The sequence below is a fragment of the Arvicanthis niloticus genome, chromosome 11, assembly GCF_011762505.2.
Source record: "Arvicanthis niloticus isolate mArvNil1 chromosome 11, mArvNil1.pat.X, whole genome shotgun sequence".
Classification (NCBI taxonomy): domain Eukaryota; kingdom Metazoa; phylum Chordata; class Mammalia; order Rodentia; family Muridae; genus Arvicanthis; species Arvicanthis niloticus.
Window position 1 is genome coordinate 70,314,173 of NC_047668.1, and position 23,654 is coordinate 70,337,826.

Consider the following 23,654-nt stretch of genomic DNA (forward strand, 5'->3'; position numbering starts at 1 on the left):
AGGCTGGCCTCAAACTCAGAAATCTGCCTGCCTCTGCCTCCCAAGTGCTGGGACTAAAGGTGTGCGCCACCACTGCCTGGCTATAATATGCTTATGTATTTATAAATGATAGATATATCATAACGAACACACTTCCTTGGGTGTTTTTGTTTACTTACTTTTTGTGTATGGTGCTAGGGCTCAAACCTAGATCTCACATGTGCTGAGTGAGTGCTCTACAGCTGAGCTACATCTCCAGGCCTGTTTTAGACCCTAAATGGGAGTGGAGTGAGTCAGCATGTATGCTTTTAAATGTTAGTTCATTGATAGATGGCAGTTGTAGTTCAGTTTTTAACTTGACTGCATTCCTTTCCTTAGCAACCCTAATAAGATAGTCTTTGGGGGAAGAGAGTCTTGGAGCAGTGGTAGACCCTTGTCTATATTGTGTGACATCTTGGTTTGATCCTCAGCACTGGGGTGGTTGAAAAAAATCTTCATGTTAACTAGAACCCTGCTTTTTTATCCACTGATCTTGGATCTGCTTTCTAGAGGAAATGAATAAGCCAAGAATTGAATGTACACCATCAGTGCTGTTAGTGAACACTTTGCTCTTGGCTTATTCATTTCTTAGTCACCTCTGTTCTAAGGACTTCCTCTTTACTGCTACCCCCAGAAAGATGTGCTTTCTGGTTTTTCTATTTTCTCTGTTTAATCTTTGAGACAGGGCTCCTTTACATAGCTATGACTGTCTTATGTAGACCAGGTGGGCCTTGGACTCACAGAAATCCACATGCCTCTGCCTCCCTGGTGCTGGGATCAAAGGCATGTACCACTATGCCCTGCCCAAAGCACCTATTTCCTAAACAGACATTCAGTCAGTCTGTCCTCTTTGTTTGGGGGAGGGTATGTAGTCATGGTGAGGAGGGTGTGCTATGTAGTGTGTTGGTTCTAGTTCTGCTGTTCCAAGCATCAGAATGTATGCCTCTTCCTGCATGTGTGTTTGTAAATTTAGAGTGCCGGTGGATTTAGTTTAGGCATTTCAGAACAATGGGATACTTATGATCAGTCCTTTAAAAGTCCAGTCATTCTATAAGACTTTATAGACAATTCAGGGAAGCAAGGGTAGATATAATTTGATTTTTGGACCTTCAGGGTATATTTTTTTGTGTTGCTATCAAAAAGTTCTTCAAGCCAGGTATGGTGACACACACCTTTACTCTCAGCACTCAGAAGCTAGGGCAGAAGAATTGGGAGTCTGAGGCCAGCAGACTAAATGGCAAGATCCTACCTCCAAAACAAATGTAAACACAAATGTAAACATTCTCAAATTAAACATGTCAAGTTGATGCCATGTGTATATATATGTATATATATATATGTGTGTGTATATATATACACACACATGCACATGCACAAATACATGTAACTAATCTAATAATTAGAGCTAATCAAGTTTAGTTTTGATTAAAGATAAGTTTCAGTAAGAAGATTGATTTGTTTGAATAAAAGGTTGAAGTTAAAATTTATTCCCATGTCACATGAGCAGAGAGAGAGAGAGAGAGAGAGAGAGCACACACATAAGCATTACCACTAATAAGGCAGTCTATAGTTAAATGTCTGTGATAGAGGGACTATTTCCTGAAGTGCAGGAGGTTGGAAAAGCTTCTTAAGAGTTTATACAGTAGACCATATTTGGCTCTAAACATTAGGTGTTTGTCTCAGGGTTTCTGTTGCTTTGATAAAACAAAAAGCAGTTTGGGTAAGAGAGGTCTATTTCAGCTCAACAGTCCCACATCACAGGCAAAGAAAGTTAGGGTAGGAACTGAAGCAGAGACCGTGAAAGAATGCTATTTACTGGCCTGCCAGCTTGATTGATTCTGTTATCCAAAATCTACCTGTCCAGAGGTGGCACAGTTCATAGTGAGCTGTGCCTTCCCACATCAATCAAGAAAAATCTTTAATCACAGTCCTCAGGGGTCAGAGCAGAGGCAGGCAGATCTCTGTGATTTGAGGCCCACATGGCCTACATAGTGAGTTCCACAATAGTCAGGGCTACATAAGGAAACCCTGTCTTATAAACGAACAAAGGTAGCTGGATAAATATATAAGTATATAAACAGATACATAAATGGAAAAGAAAAGGCTTGCCCATAGGCCAGTCTTACAGAGGCATTTTCTTCATTGTGGTTCCCTTTTCTCAGATAGCTCTAGCTTGTGTCAAGTTAACAGACAGACAGACAGACAGACAGATCCAAACAGGACAGTATTTCTTTCCAGTTGGAGAAGAGGATGTTGTTGCCATCCTTGTAGAAACTTGTGGGATTTTCCTCTAGAACTAAAAGCTGGGCATAGTTGCCTACACTTGTAAAATCCAAGCACTGAGGACTGACACAGGAGGGTTGCTGCAAGTTTAGGCTGCCTTGGGTTGAAGAATGAGATCCCACCTTAAGATAAAACAAAGCAGACAATAGAAACATGCGTTCATTCATTCATTCATTCATTCATATGCAGTAGTCTTTAGGAAGTCCATGTTAGTTGAACTGTACCTGTTTGTTGTGAGCTGTATGGACCCTTGCTGTGTGTACTGTTAGAACCGTTGGAACCAGTTGGCAGTTCACTTATCACTCAGACTCTATACCCAGAATTTCACAACAGGAAGAGAAGAAAGCAGATATTCCGGTAAGGTAGGGATCCAATGTGGTGTGCAGACATTCTTCTCCTTACTCATCACAGCTCATTGCTGTGCTCTTCACATGTGTTTGTACTGTGGGCACAAGTAAGTATACTTCTGTTAATTTTTATAAACACTAGACATTTTGTAGATATTTTGAAACTGTTTTGCTCAATTCTTTGAAGTTTAAATGTGTATACTTTTTTTTTCTGAGCTTCTTGTTACATGATGAATTGTAGAGTCATTTCTATAAAATCTGGCACTAATAAGCTTTTAAAAAGAAGCATACAAATTTCATAGCCAAAACTTAAAGCTGATACCATGAAATGAAACTGTCAGTGGTTAAGATGACTTTATGACTCTGAATGTAGAACCTTCTTATGTAAAAACAGGTGTGGTAGTCCATGCCCTCAGTCACTCAGGCTGAGAGAGATGCTAAAGCATGAGGGTCCGGAGTTTGGAGCCAGCCTGGGCAATGCAGGGAGACTTGTTTTTTTTTTTTTTTTTAAAAGAGAGAGACAGGCAGGCAGGCAGGCAGGTTGCAATCAAGTAGAAGGAGTCCAGACTTCTCTTTCCCAGCTTTCTGTGGAAACCCCACTTCTTACTATTTCCCTCATAATGGAGGCAGAGGTATAAGACCTTTTTAATTGGACTCAAAGTGATTGAGATAAAATAAGATCTTTAAAACTTTAGCAAAAGTAGACGATACCTAAAAGGAAATACATACAGAACACTGTCAAATACTAATGTAGTTTGTGCTTGTGGGGATATTCAACTTCTTTTGTGTAATGACTCTCAGATTGCTTTCTTGTGGTGCCTTTTAGCATACATTATTCCAGATCCCATTCCAAGATGCAGTGCTCCAGAATTGTTTATCTGAGAGAAGGAGATTTTTGGTTTACACAAGCTATTTCTTCTCTGCTGAAGCCTTGGGTTTTTTTTTTTGTTGTTGTTGTTGTTTTGTTTTGTTTTTTGTTTTGTTTTGTTTTTTTGTGGTTTTTTTTGGCAATATAATGTTAGAAATTTCTGTTGACTTCAGCTCAAAGAAGAATGTGCCCATAGCAGATGTATTGCATTTATTTATGGTGGAGTATTGGTTGCTTAAACCACTTTTTAAAAACTAATTTTAATGGAATCCCAGCTTTACAATAAGATCAGCTTGGAACTTTATTTTAAAAAGTTAGTTTGTAAAAGAATATAAATAAATATACTCAAAAGGTATATGGGTAGTTTAAACTCAATCATTTGAGTGCTGCTCATTCAGAACAGTGGCTTCAGAGAAAGCTTAGGTTATAAGTCACTGCAGTGAGGAGCACTGATGGCGAGCAACTGGCAAGGCTGCTGCTCAGGGCACATTGGTTTAATCTGAGACAACTCTTGCTCTTCCTGACTCATCCTCACAAGTATCTGTGATGTCAGGAGTATACTACCATGCCCAGCTGAATTTGAAAAAAGAATTTTAACTAAGTTGTACTTATCAGTTTTCTCTAGAAAATTCTGAGATTGGCTGCTGGCACATTCTTTTATGAGTTGTATAATCCAGGCTGACCTCGAACTTTTTTTGATCCTCTTGCTTCCACTTACCAGTGCTGGGATTACAAGTGTGCACCGACACAGCCAGGGTGACAACATGTTCTCCTCCTCAGAGTGCTTTGGAGAAACATTGGTATCAGCTTGTGTAGTTCACACCTTCAATTCCAGCACCTGGGAAGCAGAGGCAAGTGGATTTTCCTCTGTGAATTCTATGCCAGCTTGGTTTACATAGTGAGTTCCAGGACAGTGGATGACGTAGAAAGAGTCTTTCAAAAAAAAGAAAGAAAAAAGAAAAAGAAAGAAAAGCTAAGGGAGAAAACCCAACAGTAACAAAGTAACAATAGTCCACTGATTTAGTTGGTTAGATTCTGTCTTATGCACTGGGTTTAAAAGTTACTGTCTTGAGGGCTGGAGAGATGGCTCAGTAGTTAAGAGCACACACGGGCTGCTCTTCATAGGACCCAGGTTCAATCTCCAGCACCCACATGGTGGCTCACAACTGTCTGTAACTCCAGTTCCAGGGGATGTACAAATGGATATTCAGGCAAAACACCAATCACTGCACTTAAAAATAAACAAAACATTTTTTAAAGTATCTTAAGAACAGCATCAGGGAACGTGTGTTGTTACCTCAGTAAGTTGGGTAATGCTGAAGATACCTAAGAAATGAGTTGGTCCAGAATAAATGGAGCATTGTAGACAAACTATGGCAAATAAATATGAACATTTAACACTTTTTTTTTTTTGTCTTTCAGATTCATTAGTAAACATGGGTGCATTTTTGGATAAACCCAAAACTGAAAAGCACAATGCTCACGGTGCTGGGAATGGTCTGCGTTACGGCCTGAGCAGTATGCAAGGGTGGAGAGTGGAAATGGAAGACGCACACACAGCTGTTGTGGGCATTCCTCACGGCTTGGAAAACTGGTCATTTTTTGCAGTTTATGATGGTCATGCTGGATCCCGAGTGGCAAATTACTGTTCAACACATCTGTTAGAACACATTACTACCAATGAAGACTTTAGGGCAGCTGACAAATCAGGCTCTGCTCTTGAGCCTTCAGTGGAAAATGTTAAGACTGGTATCAGGACTGGCTTTTTGAAAATTGATGAGTATATGCGTAACTTTTCAGACCTGAGAAATGGGATGGACAGGAGCGGTTCGACTGCAGTGGGTGTGCTGATTTCACCTACACACATCTACTTTATCAACTGTGGTGACTCACGAGCTGTTCTGTGTAGGAATGGACAAGTCTGCTTTTCTACCCAGGATCACAAACCTTGTAATCCAATGGAAAAGGAGCGCATCCAAAACGCAGGAGGCAGTGTAATGATACAGCGTGTCAATGGTTCACTAGCAGTGTCTCGTGCTCTGGGGGACTATGATTACAAGTGTGTTGATGGCAAGGGCCCTACAGAACAGCTTGTTTCTCCAGAGCCTGAGGTTTATGAGATCTTAAGAGCAGAAGAGGATGAATTTGTCGTTTTGGCTTGTGATGGGATCTGGGATGTGATGAGCAATGAGGAGCTCTGTGAGTTTGTTAAGTCTAGGCTTGAGGTGTCGGAAGACCTGGAGAATGTGTGCAATTGGGTAGTGGACACTTGTTTACATAAGGTATGTAAGCTTTTGTTGTTTGAACTAACACACTATTGATTTTGAAAAGACATGGTAAGTAAATTTAAGCAAACTTAAAATTACATAATTTTTACTGGTTTTTGGAGAAAACTCTGTATTCTCAGATACCTTCTTCACGAACACTAAACTTAATCTGCCCCAACCTTCTAATTTGAAAATTAAGTGACAAGAAGTATCTTAAATTTATTGAGCTGGGGTGTTTTATGGCTTGTTGATATTTCAGAAGTTGCTATATAGAACAATGACTTCTGACTCAAATCCTCGGTGTTGATAGTAGCTATCCTACTCAGGATCTCAGAACAGCTGAAACCTTGTATGTAGTACAATTCTGTTATACTTACACTAACATCCAGCGCTATAGAAAATACTGGCACATTTACCAGAAGCTACATGAAGTCGGATTGTATTCTGATCTAAATAGCAACTAAGACAGAAGCTGAAAAGAATGAGTTGTCTTTTATTGTCTGTCAATAAGATCTAAGATGAGCTTACATCTCACTGTAAACAGTATAAGGTTAGTATATTACTTACATAGAAGATAATTGAAATTCTTTTCATATAGATGTTATCTCTTATTAAAGTCTTATGAAAAATGTGATCTTATGAAAGATTCTTGTGAAATTCCCATGATGTCTGAATTGTAATTTGATGCAATAATAGCAAAAAAATATATAAATTTTAATTCAGTTCTTGGGCTGGGGCTTGTGCTATACACAGGTGCCTATGGAGGCAGGTGGCTGTCTGTGAGTTTAAGGCCAGCCAGGGATAGATAGATATATCATTCTCAGGGAAGGGGGCAGGAGGAGAGAGAAAAGAACAGAAAATTAGTTTATTCATGTGGATCTTTCAGCAGCATCCATAAAGAAAATATTTAAAAGTTTGAGTTCACTGGTATCTAGATAGGTGACTTCCGTGTTCTGATCTTGAGTTGTTGAGGCAAACTGGCCTGTTAAAGAGTATGATGGTATGATGCTGGGTCTATCTATTGGGCAAGAGCTTTGCTGTTCCATGTCATATGTGTGTAAAAGCAGGTGTAGTCAGCAAGCCTGTGAGAAGGGTGTCTGTAGCCAGTTAGATGCTCAGTGGGGCAATGCTCAGACCCATGTGGTGGAAGGAGACACTGACTCCCACAGTTTGACCTCTGACCCCAGTGTGTCTTCATTCTCCTCCTGTCCTCCAGTAAATACTTGGTCAAGAAATGGAGAGAAGAAAAGATTTGATGAGGAGGGAAAAAGGAGGCTCCCTGGAAATAGCAGATATGGGGAAACCCTTTTTACCATAAAGTGAGAAGAGCCAGCCTCCAAAGAGACCATGAGACAGACCACAACACCAGCTTATAGGATCTAAGTGACAGGACTTCCAGCTTTTCTAATATTACATTTTTGCTTAGTGTATCTTTTTTACTTCTCAGAGTGAGTCTAGTACAAAAGCCATCAGTGGGTGGCAGTCAATGACCAAATAGGTAGCAGCTTTAAAATGTTTCCTTATGCTCTTGAGTAGAGTCTTTGCCTTTTAGCCTTTTGAGAATAAAGCAGACGTGGTTTTCCTTGAGTAAAAGTAGCACTTTTTCAAATTATAAAAACATATGGACATGTTACTGGGAAAAAACCTAGATAAAATGGAAAATTCAAATAAAATAATCAAATTCTTTCTCCCTACCCATACCAGGTACTTGCCATTACTGTATGAATTGTTCTAGTTTGTTTGTTTGTTTTTCTTATGAACTTTTTTGAAACTGGGTCACCATATACATACTTAGGTCAGCTCCAAAATCTTCCTGTTCTCTTCTTGCCCTCTCTATATTACAACTGTGTGCATAATATATAACCACCTTACAGCGTGTATTTTTAAATTTTTATTAAATATTTATTTGGGTATGTGTATGTGTGTGCGTGTGCGCACGCTTAGCTACAAATTTACCCTCCCATCCCCCGATGCACAAGTGGTAATGGGGCAGCTTGATGGAGTTGGGTGCTCATCCCACAACAATGTTCTTGGGAGTCACAGAGCTTCAGGCTTGGCAGAAGATGCCTTTACTTGCTGTATCATCTCAGTGACCAACCTGCCTGAAAGTATGTGTTATTTTAATTAATTTATACATTAAGAGAATGTATAAAAGCACATACAGTGAACTTTTATACATTCTCTTTTTTTTCCAGCAATTTGTTGTAGAGAGGTCTGTTTTTAGAGTTGCAAACTTTGTCATGACTAGCATTCTAGTATTTGAGTAAGGTGGTTATGAGAAAATAGCCAACAATTGATCTAGTTGGTAATTTGGACTAAGTCTGTGCTGTTCTTAGCACTTAACAGCTACATTAACCCAGTTAATTTTTACAGCATCCATGTGATGGCAGTTAGAGTTAGGGTTGTCAATGGTAAGTCACTGTTGCCATTCAGCAGTGTTAAGTTACAGGTTTTAGGTGATGGGCAGGTATTATCCCTACTTAAATTAGTCCCTAAGAAAACAGGCTTACTGTTTTATTGTTCTTCCTGGTATTTATTGCCAACCAATTCAGATTTCATAAAGGTTGACATTTATGATATATAAGTCATGTATTTATTAACCTTCACAGTAATTGGGAGAAGAAAAATTATTTCTAGTTAATGGAGGTTGATATTAAAAGATTGTTGTAAGTCATAATGTGTTTATAAAGACCAGATTCTAAGTTTTTTGACACTTTAGTGATTGTCAGAAAGGATTGGTCATATATATGTGAGTGTATTTTGGTGCTTTGCGTCTGAAAAATTGTTCCCCGATGTGGTGGGAGGGTTTTCTCCTGTTTCCTCGATGGTTACAGAATCAGTAACTATTTTGTAATGAATACAAAGGTGTTTTAAAGTTAAGTTACTCATCTTTACATCTCTTTCTAGTGTCCTTGCATTTAGTATTTACCACTGCTTCCACTGGCTGTATATTTCCATGTGCTTCTGTTTACTAATACACATATACAAGCATAAAACGAGGGTTTTGTTTCTGTATTTTACAGAAATAGATCATGATGTGCTTGTTGTTTTTTCTTATAAAAGTATTCCTTGAAATTACTCTACTTTTTCAAAATACTTGATTTCCTTGAATTCAGTTACATACTAAGGCTTATATAAATCAGAAGATTGTTTGTTTAAAAACATGGACTTGATGTAGTCATTGTACAAAATTTAGGAAGGAATCTTTGCAAGGTAGGGTCATTCCGATTTATTCCTACAACATGGAAAATATACTTTACTATTCCAAAATATAGTTCTAAATTTCTCTTCTTCCATTGTAAGTTGTAGAAAATACTTTCATAAAAAGGGCAAAAGTAAACATAGAATATTGGAGTGGCAGTGTGGTTTGCAATTTCTTTAAACTTTCTTTTTACATTTAGTATGTGTATGGCGTGTGTGTTACACATGAGCCTCAGCAAGGGGTCTCATTAATTGGCTTTCTCCTTCCATCATGTGGGTTCTAGGGCTCGAGCTTGTCAAGTTTAGCAGCAAGTGCCTGTATCTGCTGAGTTGTCTCTCCGATCCTTAAGACGTGGAGGAGAACAGTAATCATGAGAATACAGTGTGTATAAATAAATCCACGTAGCTGGTTTAGATAGAGAGGTTTCAGGACTTTCTGGGTCATGTCTCTAATTTTTTTCACAGTTTACCTTAGCCCAGATTGTTACCAATTTCAGGTATTATGTGATTACATTCAAACTTAACGAAACTATGCTTTGTCTTAAGATATTATGTTTTATAAAATAGTTTTACTTCGTTCTTTTGAAAATGTACTTCCCATTGAGACATATGTTCCTGTTGTACACTACACACCTCTCCAGCCTGGGGAACACTGGACATAGCCTTCTCATGTCCTAGACTACACTGATTACGTGTAAGGATCAGCTTTTATTGTAGCAGCCACCCAACTCTCTCCTGTGCTGTGTGAAGACACACTTCTGGATTCCTCTCTGTAAACATGAACAACAGTCATCTTTATAACCAACTGCATCACAGTCTCTTGGCCTAAATATAGATAGCTTTATTTATGGCAGGTCAATACCTTCTTTGAATTAATTTGTTAGTTGTTACAGCTATCTACCAAAGTAGTAGAAAGGAAAAGGTTATTGAAATAAAGTTTCTAAATAGCTATTGTTTTTGTTGTTCAGGATAGATTTTTATTAAAAAAAAAAAAAAAACAAGTTTCAGCCTTGGTTTTAATGAAAATTATGTTGATTATGCAAGGATAGCCCGTCCAAATAAACAGAAGAAAAAGGATCTTTTTCCGTCACTGTGTAAAAATTGAAACACTTGCATTTTGTGTTTAGGGATAGTAAGTAATCTTTTCTTAACGATGGAAACAGCATTGGAGTGACTGGGGTGCGTGGAAGTGTCTTTCAGTTAATCCTTACAAATGATAGGGTCTATCTTGCATAATTTATGAAGATCAAATGGAGCTTTTATAGATAACATTGGTTAGGAATTGTTTAATAATGTTCTTGGTGTTACAAAATAGGAAAAGGTTAGAAGATACTATTTCCAAGTGTCTGCCAACTGTTCCATCTGTTCATAAAATTGTTTTAAAAGTCATGGTCATGTTTGATGTTTTAGATATCTATTGTAAGGTTTAATTTTTTAGAGTAAAAAATTTTGCTTTAACTATATTTGTCTGCATATAGCCAAATACAGCATTTCTAACAAACAGTAAGTTATAAATATTGGTGGATTCCAGTCAGTAATAAAATTGCTTTGGCCAGTATTAGAGTCCTGGTTTTCCATAGACTTAGCATAAAATTATGTATTTCTGATAGGTCTTCTTACCAAAGCTCAGGAGTGTGTTGAGAGACTGTACAGTCTAGTGAAGACCTTTCACTCATTCAGATTTGCTCCCGTTTATCATTGGAAAGGGGAAGCAGTTGTTCTTTAAGACTGCCTGCCTGTCTCTTTGGTCATATCATGTGGATCCTTAGAAGGTGGCAGGTCTGAGCCACATAAAGTCATTGTAAACTCTGGCCAGAAGGACTGAAAAGTCTAGAGTGGATGTAACCTAGACTTCTTTCATTTCACTGGACAAACCTCATTCTCAAACCTCCATTGGTGAGTCTTTAGAATACTAAAGAAGGGAAAGCTTTGTATTTCCGAGACTGGTGAAGGAGCAGCAGGAAGAGCATGAGTTTCATGGCCAGCTTACCTCTGTCACATAGTGAGGCCATCTCACGGACAGGAACAAAAGCATGACACTGCCAGCAATGGGAAAGCGTAGCTGTTTGTTGTGGTAGCATCAGGCAGTCATACAGCTACAGAGAACAGAGAAGACTCTGTATTTCTCAGTCCTGGCACTTGAAGATGATTCTGTATTTCCTTTCTAATATAATTTGTAAGCCCATAATTAAAGGAGGAAAATTTATTCTTATATAAAACAAACTTTTTGTTTGTTTGTTTTTGTTTTTAGAGATAGGGTTTCTCTGTATAACAACCCTGGCTATCCTGGAACGTCCTCTGTAGATTAGGCTGGCCTCTGCCTCCTGAGTGCTGGAATTAAAGGTGTGCACCACCACTGCCCAGCAAAAAGACTGTTTTAACTGGCTCTCTAAAGACCCTGGGATTAGAAAGTTGTCCATACTGACCAAATGCCTTATGCCTGTAATCTCAGTATTTGTTAGTCTGAGACAGGAGGATTGCAAATTCAAGGCAATCCTTGAGACTTTCTAAAACAAAACAAACACAGAAAACCCTGGTGCCCAGGTAAAGTTTATAACTTGGTACTCCAAGCATATCCCACTGTTTGGTGTAACTTAGAATTTCTTTTTCACATGCAATGTTCATCAGATTTTTACATTTTCATTTTATGTGTGTGTGTGTGTGTGTGTGTGTGTGTGTGTAGAGGTAAAGGACAACTTGTGGAATGTAATTTTTTTCCCATGTAGCTTCTTGAGTTTCATAATTTTCAGCAAAAGTGTTGTGTTATGTTGATTAGCATGAATTTTTTCCAAATGTTATATTTAGGATTATATAATTTTGAATGAAAAACAGTTTGGAAGATAATAGGGGTAAAGTTATCTTCATTTCTTAGGCTGTGGACTGGTAAGTAAAAATAGTTACACAGAATTACAATCTAAGAATAACTATATTCATACTCATACCTAGATACCTTGTACCTTAAAGTTGTATTTAAAATAATTTTTTTTGAAATACGAATATCTAAAGTATACATTCTGGGTGACTAAATAAATTTTAATTACTTTAACTCTGAAACTAAATAATAATTGTTGAACTACAGGAAGAATGACTTTTTTTCTTTTCTTTACTACACAGGGAAGTCGAGATAACATGAGTGTTGTATTAGTTTGCTTTTCAAATGCCCCCAAGGTCTCAGATGAGGCCGTGAAAAGAGATGCAGAGTTGGAGAAGCACTTGGAATCACGGGTTGAGGGTAAGGCAGTTTCTTTGTTTTGTTTTTGTTTTTCTTCAGGAAGGAAAGAAAAAGTATTTGTTATTAGAAGAATACTTAATTTAAATTTTTCTTAGTGGAAGAAATTATGTTTAAACGGCTTCAACAGTAAGTCTCTATCTGCTTAAGACATGCTGTCTAGGATCAATGTCAGTTCAGGAAGAATGGGTTTCCTTTTTTGATCACAGTCTGGATATGTACCCAGAATGGTACGGATAAAGATGCTCTGGGGTGTGGAAACCAGTATGTAATTTCTTCACTCTAAGCCCTGCTTTTATTTAACTAATCTCGTTGTTGTCTCCCCCTGCCCCCAAACACTTTCACTTTTATTGTGCTATTAATGCAATCACCAGAGGGTAGTGGTGAACTGAACTGGAGCGACAGTAGTGGGAGGCCTGAGAACTGACTGGTGACGCAGCAGGCTGCAGTTGTTCTCATCTGGGAGATGGGTCCCTGTAACCTGTGGCAGAGCTCAGGGACACCACTTTAATTCTTAGTGGTAGGACTGTCCCACAACAAAAATTGCCTGGTCCAAAACATAAGCAGTGGCTCTCCCCCCATCCCTTCAATAAAAATGCCTGAGATAAGCAATTTAAGGAAGAAAATACATTTTTTAGTTCAATTTCAGTTTTGGTCCATGGTCTACTGGCTCCATTGGACCTGAATGAAGCAATGCAGAATCTCAAGGAAGCAGGAACATGCGTCATGGACTGTAAAGCAGGGGACTGGGAGGTGGGTGTACCAAGGGAGAGATATATCCTTCAAAAGCTTGCCCTCAAGTTAGGCATCCCCTCATGGTTATCCACTCAGCTATGAACTGATTGGAGTCTCACAGTTCTCAACTTTCAGTATGTCAGCACCTAGGGACCAAGCTTTCAGCATGGTCTAAACCAATAAACATCCTTTAGATAACAGTATAAAGTAATGTATGTGTCTATTCTAGGTATGGGATTTAAATATTGATGTTACAAACTAAAGGATGAATAGGATTAGCATAAAGTATTTCAGACTCAAGAAAGTATATGTGGAGACCTGGTTGTAGAGAATCTTTTGGTTGAAATTTAAAAGTAAGGGAGTCATGGTGGAATTAAACTGCAGTAGAGGATTCTGAGGCCAAAGCGAGAATATGTGAGGCATTCTGTAAAGGTGGTATGTGTAGCGTGAGAGGCCTTGCTTAGGATGCTGGTTTCTTGTGTTAAAAGTAGTATCCACATGTACATGTGTTTAATTGCGGAAAAATAGTCTGGAGAAGTGGCTCAGTATGTGAGAACACTTGTTGCTTTTACAGAGGACCTGTGTTCAGCTTCAAGGACCCACAGGGTAGCTGACAACTTTCAGAAGCCCCTGTTTCAGGGGATCTGGCATGCTCTTCTGGCCTCTCTGGACAGTAGGCATGCATGTGGTACACAGACATACATGTGGAGGCAGGCAAGACACTCACACGTGTACAATAAAATCTTTAAAAATAAAATTTAAAAAATTTTCTTTTAAAGTGAGTTAACTGGAGCTGGGGATGTGGCTCAGTGCTACAGAGCTTACCTCCTGTGTGCACAGCCTGGGTAGACCACTATCTCTGCTAAAAATGGAACAGGCTTTTTAGACTGTGCTCCCATCACTGGGAGCAGAGGCAGGAGGATTTATTTGGAGTTTGAGGACCAACTGGACTATACAAAAGACTGTCAGAAAGAAACAAAGAAAGACATGGGTAGAGAAAGGAGGGAGAGAGAACAAAGAGGTAGGGTTTAGAAGATGGGGTCTGAAGTTAAAGCACGCCTGCTGCAGAAGCAGCAAGCATGAGGATGGAGCTTAGCTGAAAAGCTGGGTGAATGTGGTGGCCCATCAGTGACCACGGGTAGGTATCTTCCTTTCAAGCTAGCCAGTGGGCCTTGTGCTCACTTGAGAGCTCCACTCTTACCTCTTTGCCCCCCTCTGAAAAGTACAAAAAAGGTCACTGTACACATGCAAACATGCACATGTGTGCATACACACATGCTTTAAAATGTTTCCTGTAATTACATACAAAAATGGAGAATGTGAAGATTTTATTTTACAAGTACCATGATTCATTTTCTTGAGATTGCTATAGAATGTAAGTATTAATCTTCTTCTGTGATTCTTATGCAGCCATTGGTTTTGGTTTCCTATAATGACTTTAGACAAAGCCTTACTGTAACTGTCTGTCTGTAACTCCTCCAGCTAGGCGTGAACCCATTTTGTAGCCTAGGCCAGTCTCCTGATCCTCCTGCCTCTGCCTCCTGACTGCTGGGTATTCAGGAATGCACTGCCGTTCTCAGCTTATATTATTTCATTAGATTACTTTTATATAGAATTTAAAAAATCTCAGCTGGAAAAATTGCTTATTTGGTCATATACATATCACAAAAGCACAAGAATTTGATTTCCAATCCCCAGCACCCATGTAAAAGCCAAGCATGGTGGTCTATCTCAGCAATAGGACATACGAAGGTAGATAAACTATAGGTCCAGTGAGAAGCACTGTCTCAAAGATAGAGACTTGTCAAGGAGGAGACCACACTGACCTTTGGCTGCCATGTGTATGCCTGTGTACACACACACCAGCGTTCCTCCCACAGGTTTGAGAGAGTCATTTTTGTTGGGTGTAAACCATTTCACTCACTGATGTCTTTCTTTGCTGTCCTCTTATCTTTACACATTTAATTATAGTTCATATTTCATGAAACTATGTTATAATAAACATGTGAATATCAATGACTTTTTATGTCTTATTCCTAAACCTACAGAAATCATGCAGAAGTCTGGGGAGGAAGGAATGCCTGATCTTGCCCATGTGATGCGCATTTTGTCTGCAGAAAATATCCCAAATTTACCTCCCGGGGGAGGTCTCGCTGGCAAGTAAGTAGAGCAGAAAATGCTAATTCTGCAGTCATTTAAAATTAGTGTTTAAATCATTGTGAGGAAGAAAATGAACCAGGTAGCTCATTGATCTAGAGGTAAAACCCTTCATCTAAAAAGATGGACTTGTGCAGGGGTTAGGTGTGGGCATGTATGTGTGTGCCAGCACAGAGTTGGTAGACGTGGTCTCTCCTTACATCCACTATTGAACTCACATCATCAGACTTGGCAGAGAGCACTTTTATCCACTGAGCCATCTCACCAGCCCAGGATATTGTTTTTAAAGAAATATGTTCTTTGAAGATAAGTCTTTTGTTTAATAAGGACAGATTTTGTATGAACAAAAAATTATGAGTAAAATGTGGAATTGATCTCTGAAAGTATTTAGTGTAACGTATTTCTGTAGTCAGGACAAAGTATTTGAAATATGAGCTTAAAATTTTATGTAATAAAACATATCTTTTTAGGCGCCATGTTATTGAAGCTGTTTATAGTAGACTTAATCCACACAAAGACAATGATGGGGTAAGTTTAAATTTATTTCCTAAATATTTAAAGTCATTTTATAATATAAGTACTAGGTGTGAATAATTCACATAATGGTGTGTACTGTTATTCATTTTAAGAATCAGTTAATGTTTTAGACAATGTATAAAAGTAGAAACATAAAATTTTGTTCTGTAGAAAGGTTTGTTGTCATTTATCTTTGTGTCTGCCATCTCTGCTTTCTCCCTCTATGTGTGCCTTTCTTCCTGTTTCTTATATCTTCATTTTGAGGCAAGAATGTGCTTTCAAATAACTAATTTTTTTCAGCTACCAGCACCAGAGGTTAGTGAGTTATTCTCTCAGTAACCCTCGTGCTTAGGTGAGATAGTTAAGCTATTTTCTTTGGTAGTGATGGTTGTGGCTGTGTGAGTGAGGAACTGGGCTCCACTCCTCTTTGCCTTACTGTGCTGGCCTAGGAAGGAAGAGCTGCATAGCTTCCTACTCAGAGCAGGATAGGAAACATTGCCCCTCTTTAAGTTGGACTCAGTATTTTCTGATAGGGTTTTCAAGTTTGGGATATCTAAAAGTAAATGGTGCGGGGGTCGGGGGGGGGGGTAGTTGGAGAAACGACTTAGTGGTTAAGAGCACTGACTGCTCTTTCCAGAGGTCTTGAGTTCAATTCCCAGCACTCATATGGTGGCTCACAATCATCTGTAATGGGATCTGATGCCCTCTTCTGGTGTGTCTGAAGACAGCAACAGTGTATATAAAATAAACAGATCTTTAAAAACAAAACGGTGCTAGTTTTATACACACACACACACTCACACACTCTCACACTCTCATACTCTCACACACTCTCAACGATTTAAAGAAGCCATACTTGGTAATGAACTTCCTTGAGAAGACATAGACTCATCCTCATGCCTGCAGCTTTACTTAGTAGATCTAGAGAGAATAGCCAGTGCATAACATTTATTTTTAATTTTAATTGCATTGTTTTCCTAGGATTCATTCTTGAATAAATACATTATCTTAGAAAGTATAATATCAGGTGTAGTAGTATATGCTTTTAATCACAGTACTCAGGGGGCAGAGGCAAATGGATAATCTCTATGAGTTTAAGGCCAGCCAGAGCTACATAGTAAGGCTTTGTATCTATAAAGCCAGAACCAAAAGAAATAGTAAGATAATATTTCACTCTTAATGCAGTTTTAATGAGTTGAATAAAAGCAACATTGTTAATAACAATGTATACTTACTCTGCAGTATTGATCCTGCATCTTCTGTGGCTTGTACTTACCTCATAGTATTCAAGAATTATATCCAAAACTGTGAGCCTTAATGTAAAATACAGATATGAGAAATTCAGAGAAACCCCACACAAATATTGAAAGGATGTTGACAACTTAAAGTTTGCTGTGTCTGAGAGGTGACAGCTATGTTATAGATGCCACATGAAACATCCTCCACTGTCAGCACTAAGCCTTCAGAATATAATCACTGTCTGAACTGATAGTCCTGTTTTCTCAAGTATTTCAGAATGTAACTGGTGGGCAATCCTAAAAAAAATTACATCCTGTTGAATTCCTTAATTCCTTAAGAAATCTTTTCTTGAGAACAAGAGTTGGGAAATGTTTACTTTTTCTATATCTTTTTAACCTATACCACAGGTGACTGAATTCTTAAAGAGTACATACCCATACACAATAGCTGCTTCAAGCAAACGAATAGGCACCAACCAGAACCTTGAGTTTAAGGGTAATTGCATAAGCTGTAACAGTTGGCCTTAAGCCAGATTCTGTATGGCTACATACATTTAGGATTATGAAATTATCCATGTGTAAGCTTTCTATTGATTTTCAACAGACTAAACTCTGACAGCCAAACATAGTGAATTGGCAGAGGGAGAGGCATGATTTCACACATAGGGTCATACCATGTATCTTATACTTACAAATAGTAAATAAAGGTATGTCATGTAGTTGGTAGTGAATGACACAACACAGAATTTGTTAGGCTTGGTGCCATAAACCTGGCAGTGAGCATTTGCTTAGTACATGGTAGGCTCTGAATTCAGTCCCCAGCACCCAAACAGTTTGAGAAGGGGATATACATACTTACGTACACATGTACACACGTACACACACACACACACACACACACACACACACACACACACGATGAGATGAGAAACATGGCATTTCTAATGAAGGAGAAAAGCGTGGTCAAAGTCCAGATGTCAAAGAGTCAAAGGGTTTTTGAAAACAGGTGATGGGGGGCCTCTAGCCAGCCAGAGCAGAGAGTGGCTGTGGGGAGAACTGACAGTGGAAACGGTTAGAGCTCTTGCTGAGGGAGAGGCCTCCTGAGCTGTCTAGTGGAGAGCCATGCTGTGCATTAGGAGTCTAACCATATCAGAGTAAGATTGGTACCTGTAAACACTCTACCTCCGTGCTGGGCATTGAACTTGGGACCTTCTGTACACATCCTAGGCCTGAGTTCTAACGCTGTAACCCTTAGCCCATCTGTGGCAGTTCTGTTATTTTAACATTGACTGTGGTAGATTGTAGATTCTAGAAGGCAAAGAGTTGTAAAGTAGTTATATAGATAGAGTAGTCTGAACTCATTATTAATAGATACTAGAGTAGAGACTCATTCACTATAGAAACTGATGTTACAGACTAGAATCTTATTTTGGGAAACATTACCATATTCTTTCACACCTTTGTTGAGTAAGTTGCCATTGATAGAAATGTACTGAAAAACCAGAAAAGCAATAGAGTGACAAATCTAAGCATTCGATTACTCCTTAGCCTGGAAATTGATGACTTAAGAGTCAGCGGGTAGACACAGTTGTAGTCCATGAGTGCTTCGGAGACCTCAGCAAATGTAGGAAATGTAGGTAGGATGCAGAGGGGCAAAAGTCTGGGAGAAACACAGAAGAGAATGCTCAAAATTATTTTGAAGGGTAAGCTTTTTTGAGGATAATAAGAATTGTTTAAAGTTAAAAGAATGCTATTCAGAGTTAAGTCAGATTTTTTTTAAAACAAAGATATCACTCTATCAGAATTGTTCTTTTTCTAAATACTTTTTAAATAGTACTATCAGAAATAAATGCCCCCCCCCCATATTTAATATAGACAGGTATTTGTTTCTATCTTGTTTTTTGTTGTTTGTGACAGGGCCTCATATAATGAGCCCAGTATGTCACAAAGTGTTTAGTTGAGGCTGCCCTCTGAACTCCTGATCTTTCTACCTGCCTCCTTCATCTCCTGAGTACTAGGACTCTATGTGTGAGCACCTAAGTTTGATCCATGGGTTATACATTAAAAATGGGGCAGAGATGGAGACCTGAGGATCCCTGGAGTGTACTAGCCAGTCAGTGAGCTCCATGTTCACTGAAAGGTTAAAAGCTATGGTGGAGAGTGAGTGAGGAAGATACCAGGCATTGACTTCCACCTACATGTACACACACATACAAAAAGAAAACGAAAAATCTCTATAAAGTAATGAGATAATAGGTGGTAGGTGGGTAGCTTAGCAAAGTGATTGCCACACAAGCAGGAAGACTTGACTTCAATCCACAGTAGCCTTGTAAGCACCCAGGTAGAGTGGTACATGCTTGTAATCCTAGCACTGGGGAGCTGGAGATGAGTGGAGCTCACTGGCCAGCCAACCTAGCCTGTCAGCCTCAGGTGCAAGTGGCAAACCTTTCTCAAAGAAAGTGACATCATCTGAGCAATGACACAAGAAGTTGACCTCTGACATGCACACACCTACAACAACAACAACAAAAAGATTGCTGGGCTGGAGAGACAGCTCAGCTATTAAAGGCAAGGCTCCCAACCAAAATGCCAAGAAGACAGCTAATTGAAATGCAAGTCTGTATTTTTTGTGTATTGGTATGTGACGTGTGTACTTGTTAGTGTAGGTCTGTGCAGTCAAGCATGCATAAGTCAACCCTGTGGGCCCAGGGTTGTTGTCTAGGTAACCTTGCTCAAGTGCTCTCCACCCTTATGTTTTAGGTCTCTCATTGAGCCTGAAGCTCATCGATTTGGCTAGACTGGCTGGCCATTGAGCTTCAGGAATTCACTTCTGTTCCCCCCCACCCCCCTTCGTGTGTGTGTGTGTGTGTGTGTGTGTGTGTGTGTGTGTGTGCGTGCACACGCGCATAGACTAAATGAATGAGATGTGGGCGTGTGGAAGTAAAAGGACACTCTCAGGTGTCCATTCTTGCCTTCCGTTTTTGAGGTTTCTTTGCCTTGTGAGGCAGCCTAGATGGTCTGTAAGCATCCAACTATTCTCCTGTCTTCCATCTCCCTAGGTGCACTGGTATTATAGGCATGTGCTTGTATTTAGGGTCTGGGGATTGAAATTCAAGGTGACACACATGGGCTTTGCAGCAGGTACACTCTCCTAACAGTGAGCCATCTCAGCAGCATGCTACTTAATCTTTTAATGTGCTTAGATTTTGTTGTCCTGTTTGTACTGGTTTACTTACCTTCTTATGTTTTACTATTAAAAGGATGTTCATATAGGGTGGGCTGAGCATGTTCTGGTGTGTACTCACAGAAGCCAGAGGCAGGTATCCTGCTGTGTCACTCCCAGCTTTATTCCTTAGAAACAGAGTGTCTTCATTAATCAGCACTATGCTGGCAGGTGGCAACCCCAGCTATCCTGACTGCCTATCACATACAGCATTGGGCTTATAGGCTTGTACATGGCCATACCCTGTACTGGGGTCTGAATTCAGGTCCTCGGGCTTGAGCAGCTAGTGCTCTTACTCACTCAACCCTCTCCAGTGCCAAGGATGTGTTCTTGTAGTAAAATGTTTGTTTATTAAACTATGGTAGTCTAGATGACATAGCCATTAAGGGAAATTCATTCTTGTCTCACCCTGTCTTAAAATTTTTCCATAGAATAAAATTTTTATTAAAATTTTATTTACTCTTGTTTTATGTATATAATGTTTTGCCTGCATGTATAGTAAGTGCACCGTGTAGATGCAGTGTCTGAAGACAAGAGGTTGGAGCTTCTGAAAGTGGAGCTAGAGATGGTTGTGAGCTGCCCTGTGGGTGCTAGAAACTTAAGCCCAGCCCTCCTCTGGAATAACAGTTACTCTCAGCTGCAAAGCCATCCCTCCATATCCCTGTGAACAATAAATTTAAACATTCTTTGTGTGTGTGTGTGTGTGTGTGTGTGTATCATGGGTGTTTTACCTGCATGTGTGTCCTTGTATCACATGCATGCCTGGTATTTGTGGAGGCCACAGAGGATCTCCTGGGACTGGAGCTGCAGATAATTGTAAGCCACTATGTTGATTCTAGGAATTGAACCCTGGTCCTTTGGATGAACAGCCATTTCTCTTTAAGTACTGAGCTATCTCTCCAGCTTCTTAAACATCATTCTAAATAAGTGTCTAGATCCATGAGAAAGTTCTCATGCAAAACTGTTAATATACCATAATGCATTCACTGGAGCATTCAGATTGATGTTGGTCACACGTACATGTGGGCTTAGTTCTGAACTCTGCCCCTCATTAACACAGAGGACAAATGTCTTTGTCACAGTATTATTTCAGAGGGTGCCTGTGAAGATTAGATGACCGTGTAAAGTCCTTGGCACAGATGTTGATTCCCCTCCTGAATGTTATGGAGGATGTAGATAAGTAGACGAAGTGTGTGCTCTAATTAGAGAGGCTTGGGAAGCCTGCAAAGTGGAGTATAATTGGTACAGCGTAGGTGATCCGGTGTGAACTTTTTAAACTCTGGACAAGAAAACACAACGTAGGTAATAGCTTCTTATGAAGCTGTGGAACAGTTACTGTAATAGTATTTTGAAAACTAATTGCTAGGAAGATGTTTCTGCTGCCCATTATCCAGAGCAATGGGAAAATAAAATTTCCCATCAGGCATAATGATTTTTTTAATTGATTTACTTTATAGTTTGACTGCAGTTTTCCCTCCAGGTAAACTAATTTTTAAATATGTTTTAAATTTTAAATATGGTCATCATTTTAGTGTAGTGACTTTGTGATGCCAAACTTTGTAAACAGTCCCGTTTTGTTGGTGGTGGTAGTGGTGAGTTTTTTGTTTTGTTGTTGTTTGGTTGTTTGGTTTTTGAGACAGGGTTTCTCTGTATAAACCTGGCTGTCCTTGAATTGACTGAGATCCTCCTGCCTCTGCCTCCTAAGTGCTTGGAATAAAGGTGTGCGCCACACTGCCTGGCAGTCCTGTTTTTATACTGGTTTGGTGTAGTAGATTTTTTGGAAGTTACTACAACTTTGCTAGGCAGGATTGGTGCATGCCTTTAATTCCAGTACTTGGGAGTCAGAGGTCACCCTAGTCTACAGAATGAGTTCCAGAACAGCCAAGGCAAAGGATGTACTTTAAGCCACCACATCAGTATAGCCTTACTACTACAGTCCAGCTTGAAATAGGTTTAGGTAGCCATGGCTATATATCAGAGTTACAAAATAGATTATAAGATATCTGGATCCTCCAGGATAAGTTTAGATCCTGTGTATCCTGAAACACAGCGTCGGCATCTATGTAATTTAAAAGCTTTGCAAATGATTGTTCAGTGAAGCCAGAGTAGCCACTTCTCCTGGAGGCCAGCTGCCTACTGGAGAGAGGGGTTGAATCAACATCATGTGATTCATTTTTTAAATAATATAAAAGCCTTTTGTTTTTAGGGGCTTTAGGGAGGCCTTTCACAAGATCTATGTGAAATTAAATGAAACATTTTTTTCTGAAAGGTCTGATTAAAAAGTGACAGTTAGTGATTTGGACCGCACTTACATCATTCAGTCATAACCTTTCCTGAACACAGTCAGATAGGGACCTGAGAGGAACATAGTTAGTATAAGAGGAAAGGGAAAATATATATAAGAAAATCTTAGCATAGAACTCATTCTGCAAAAATAAAGTTAATTTGACAGTTAATATCCTTGTGGAAAATAGGGAAATTTAAAGAAATAAAGCATAACTCCACTGCATGGCTATTCGGTATCATTATATCATCATGTTTCTTATCTTTCCAAGCACTTTAGGAACAAATAGTCTTTTAACTATTTTTATTTCATACGAATGAGTGCTTTTCTGTGTGTCACTAATGTTCCCGGTGGCTAAGGAGCCGATGAGGGCTTCGGGCCTCCTGGGACTGGATCTGTAGACAACTGTGAGCAGCCATGTGGGTTCTGGGAATGACCTGGGGCCTTTGTTCTTAACCACTAGGCCATCTCACTCCCCTCTTTCCCAACACTGTAAATATATAAAAGTAAACAACCCAAAACAGGTTAAGGCATGCACACACATTCTTTGCTTTCTGCCATAGGACAATTTTTTTTAAGCATTCAGGTCCCTTCCCTCACTTTTCTCAAGAGCATCACAATTTATTATGTGGATTTATTAGTGGTACATCTCCAAAGACAGTTAAGACTTAGACCCTCTGTTAATAAACTATTTTATTTTTTTATTTTCCTAATGTTTGAGGATGAAAACTTCCAAACAGGCTAAAAATTGAAATGGCAGTGAACACTATGTAGATTCTAGTTGTTTGTATTTTGCTCTGTTGCTTTGTCTATCTTAATGTCTATGCATAAATACACTGTACATTACAATATTGTACATACATGTTAACATTCCAGAGCACAGCTTCTTTTAGAATAGGAACATCTTTCTATATGGCAGTAATACTATCTAGAAAATGAAGAATATTTCATAATGCCAGGAAATACCAAATTCAGATTTTCTTAATTGTTCCTGAAATAACTGTACTGTTGTTTTCAAGCAGTCTAGTCATGACTGTAATCTAGCCTGCGTTTTTTGTACTGGATACCAACTTGGATGAGCCTTAGCCAGCATATAAACTTTCTAAATTTTGTGTGATTGTTTTCTCACGATCTCCTTAGCTTAATCTCCATCTCTGTTTTCTGGTACACACTCAGGGAGTCAGCGCTGTTAGCTTCCTAATTAGCACGTTTTTGAAAGAACATAGGATGTGACTCATTGATAATAGTGTACAGAAAGGGGGCACGTACGTTAAAATGGGCTGCCCTG

General features: G+C 39.1%; 1 protein-coding gene across 9 annotated transcripts in view; it reads left to right on the plus strand.

The window, feature by feature from the left end:
* The window catches only part of Ppm1b (protein phosphatase, Mg2+/Mn2+ dependent 1B), a 61,584-nt gene that overhangs the window by 26,470 nt on the left and 11,460 nt on the right, over positions 1-23,654 (plus strand). For 6 of the 9 annotated variants that reach the window (XM_034513824.2, XM_034513823.2, XM_034513825.2 and 3 more), the window contains exons 2-5: positions 4,939-5,798; positions 12,099-12,216; positions 14,997-15,108; positions 15,576-15,633. In XM_034513824.2, the coding sequence (XP_034369715.1) occupies positions 4,953-5,798; positions 12,099-12,216; positions 14,997-15,108; positions 15,576-15,633 (1,134 nt within the window). In that variant the 5' untranslated portion in view covers positions 4,939-4,952. Of the gene's footprint in view, positions 1-4,237; positions 4,368-4,938; positions 5,799-12,098; positions 12,217-14,996; positions 15,109-15,575; positions 15,634-23,654 lie in introns of all 9 variants that reach the window. The other 3 variants (XM_076942395.1, XM_076942396.1, XM_076942398.1) reach the window with 2 other exon arrangements.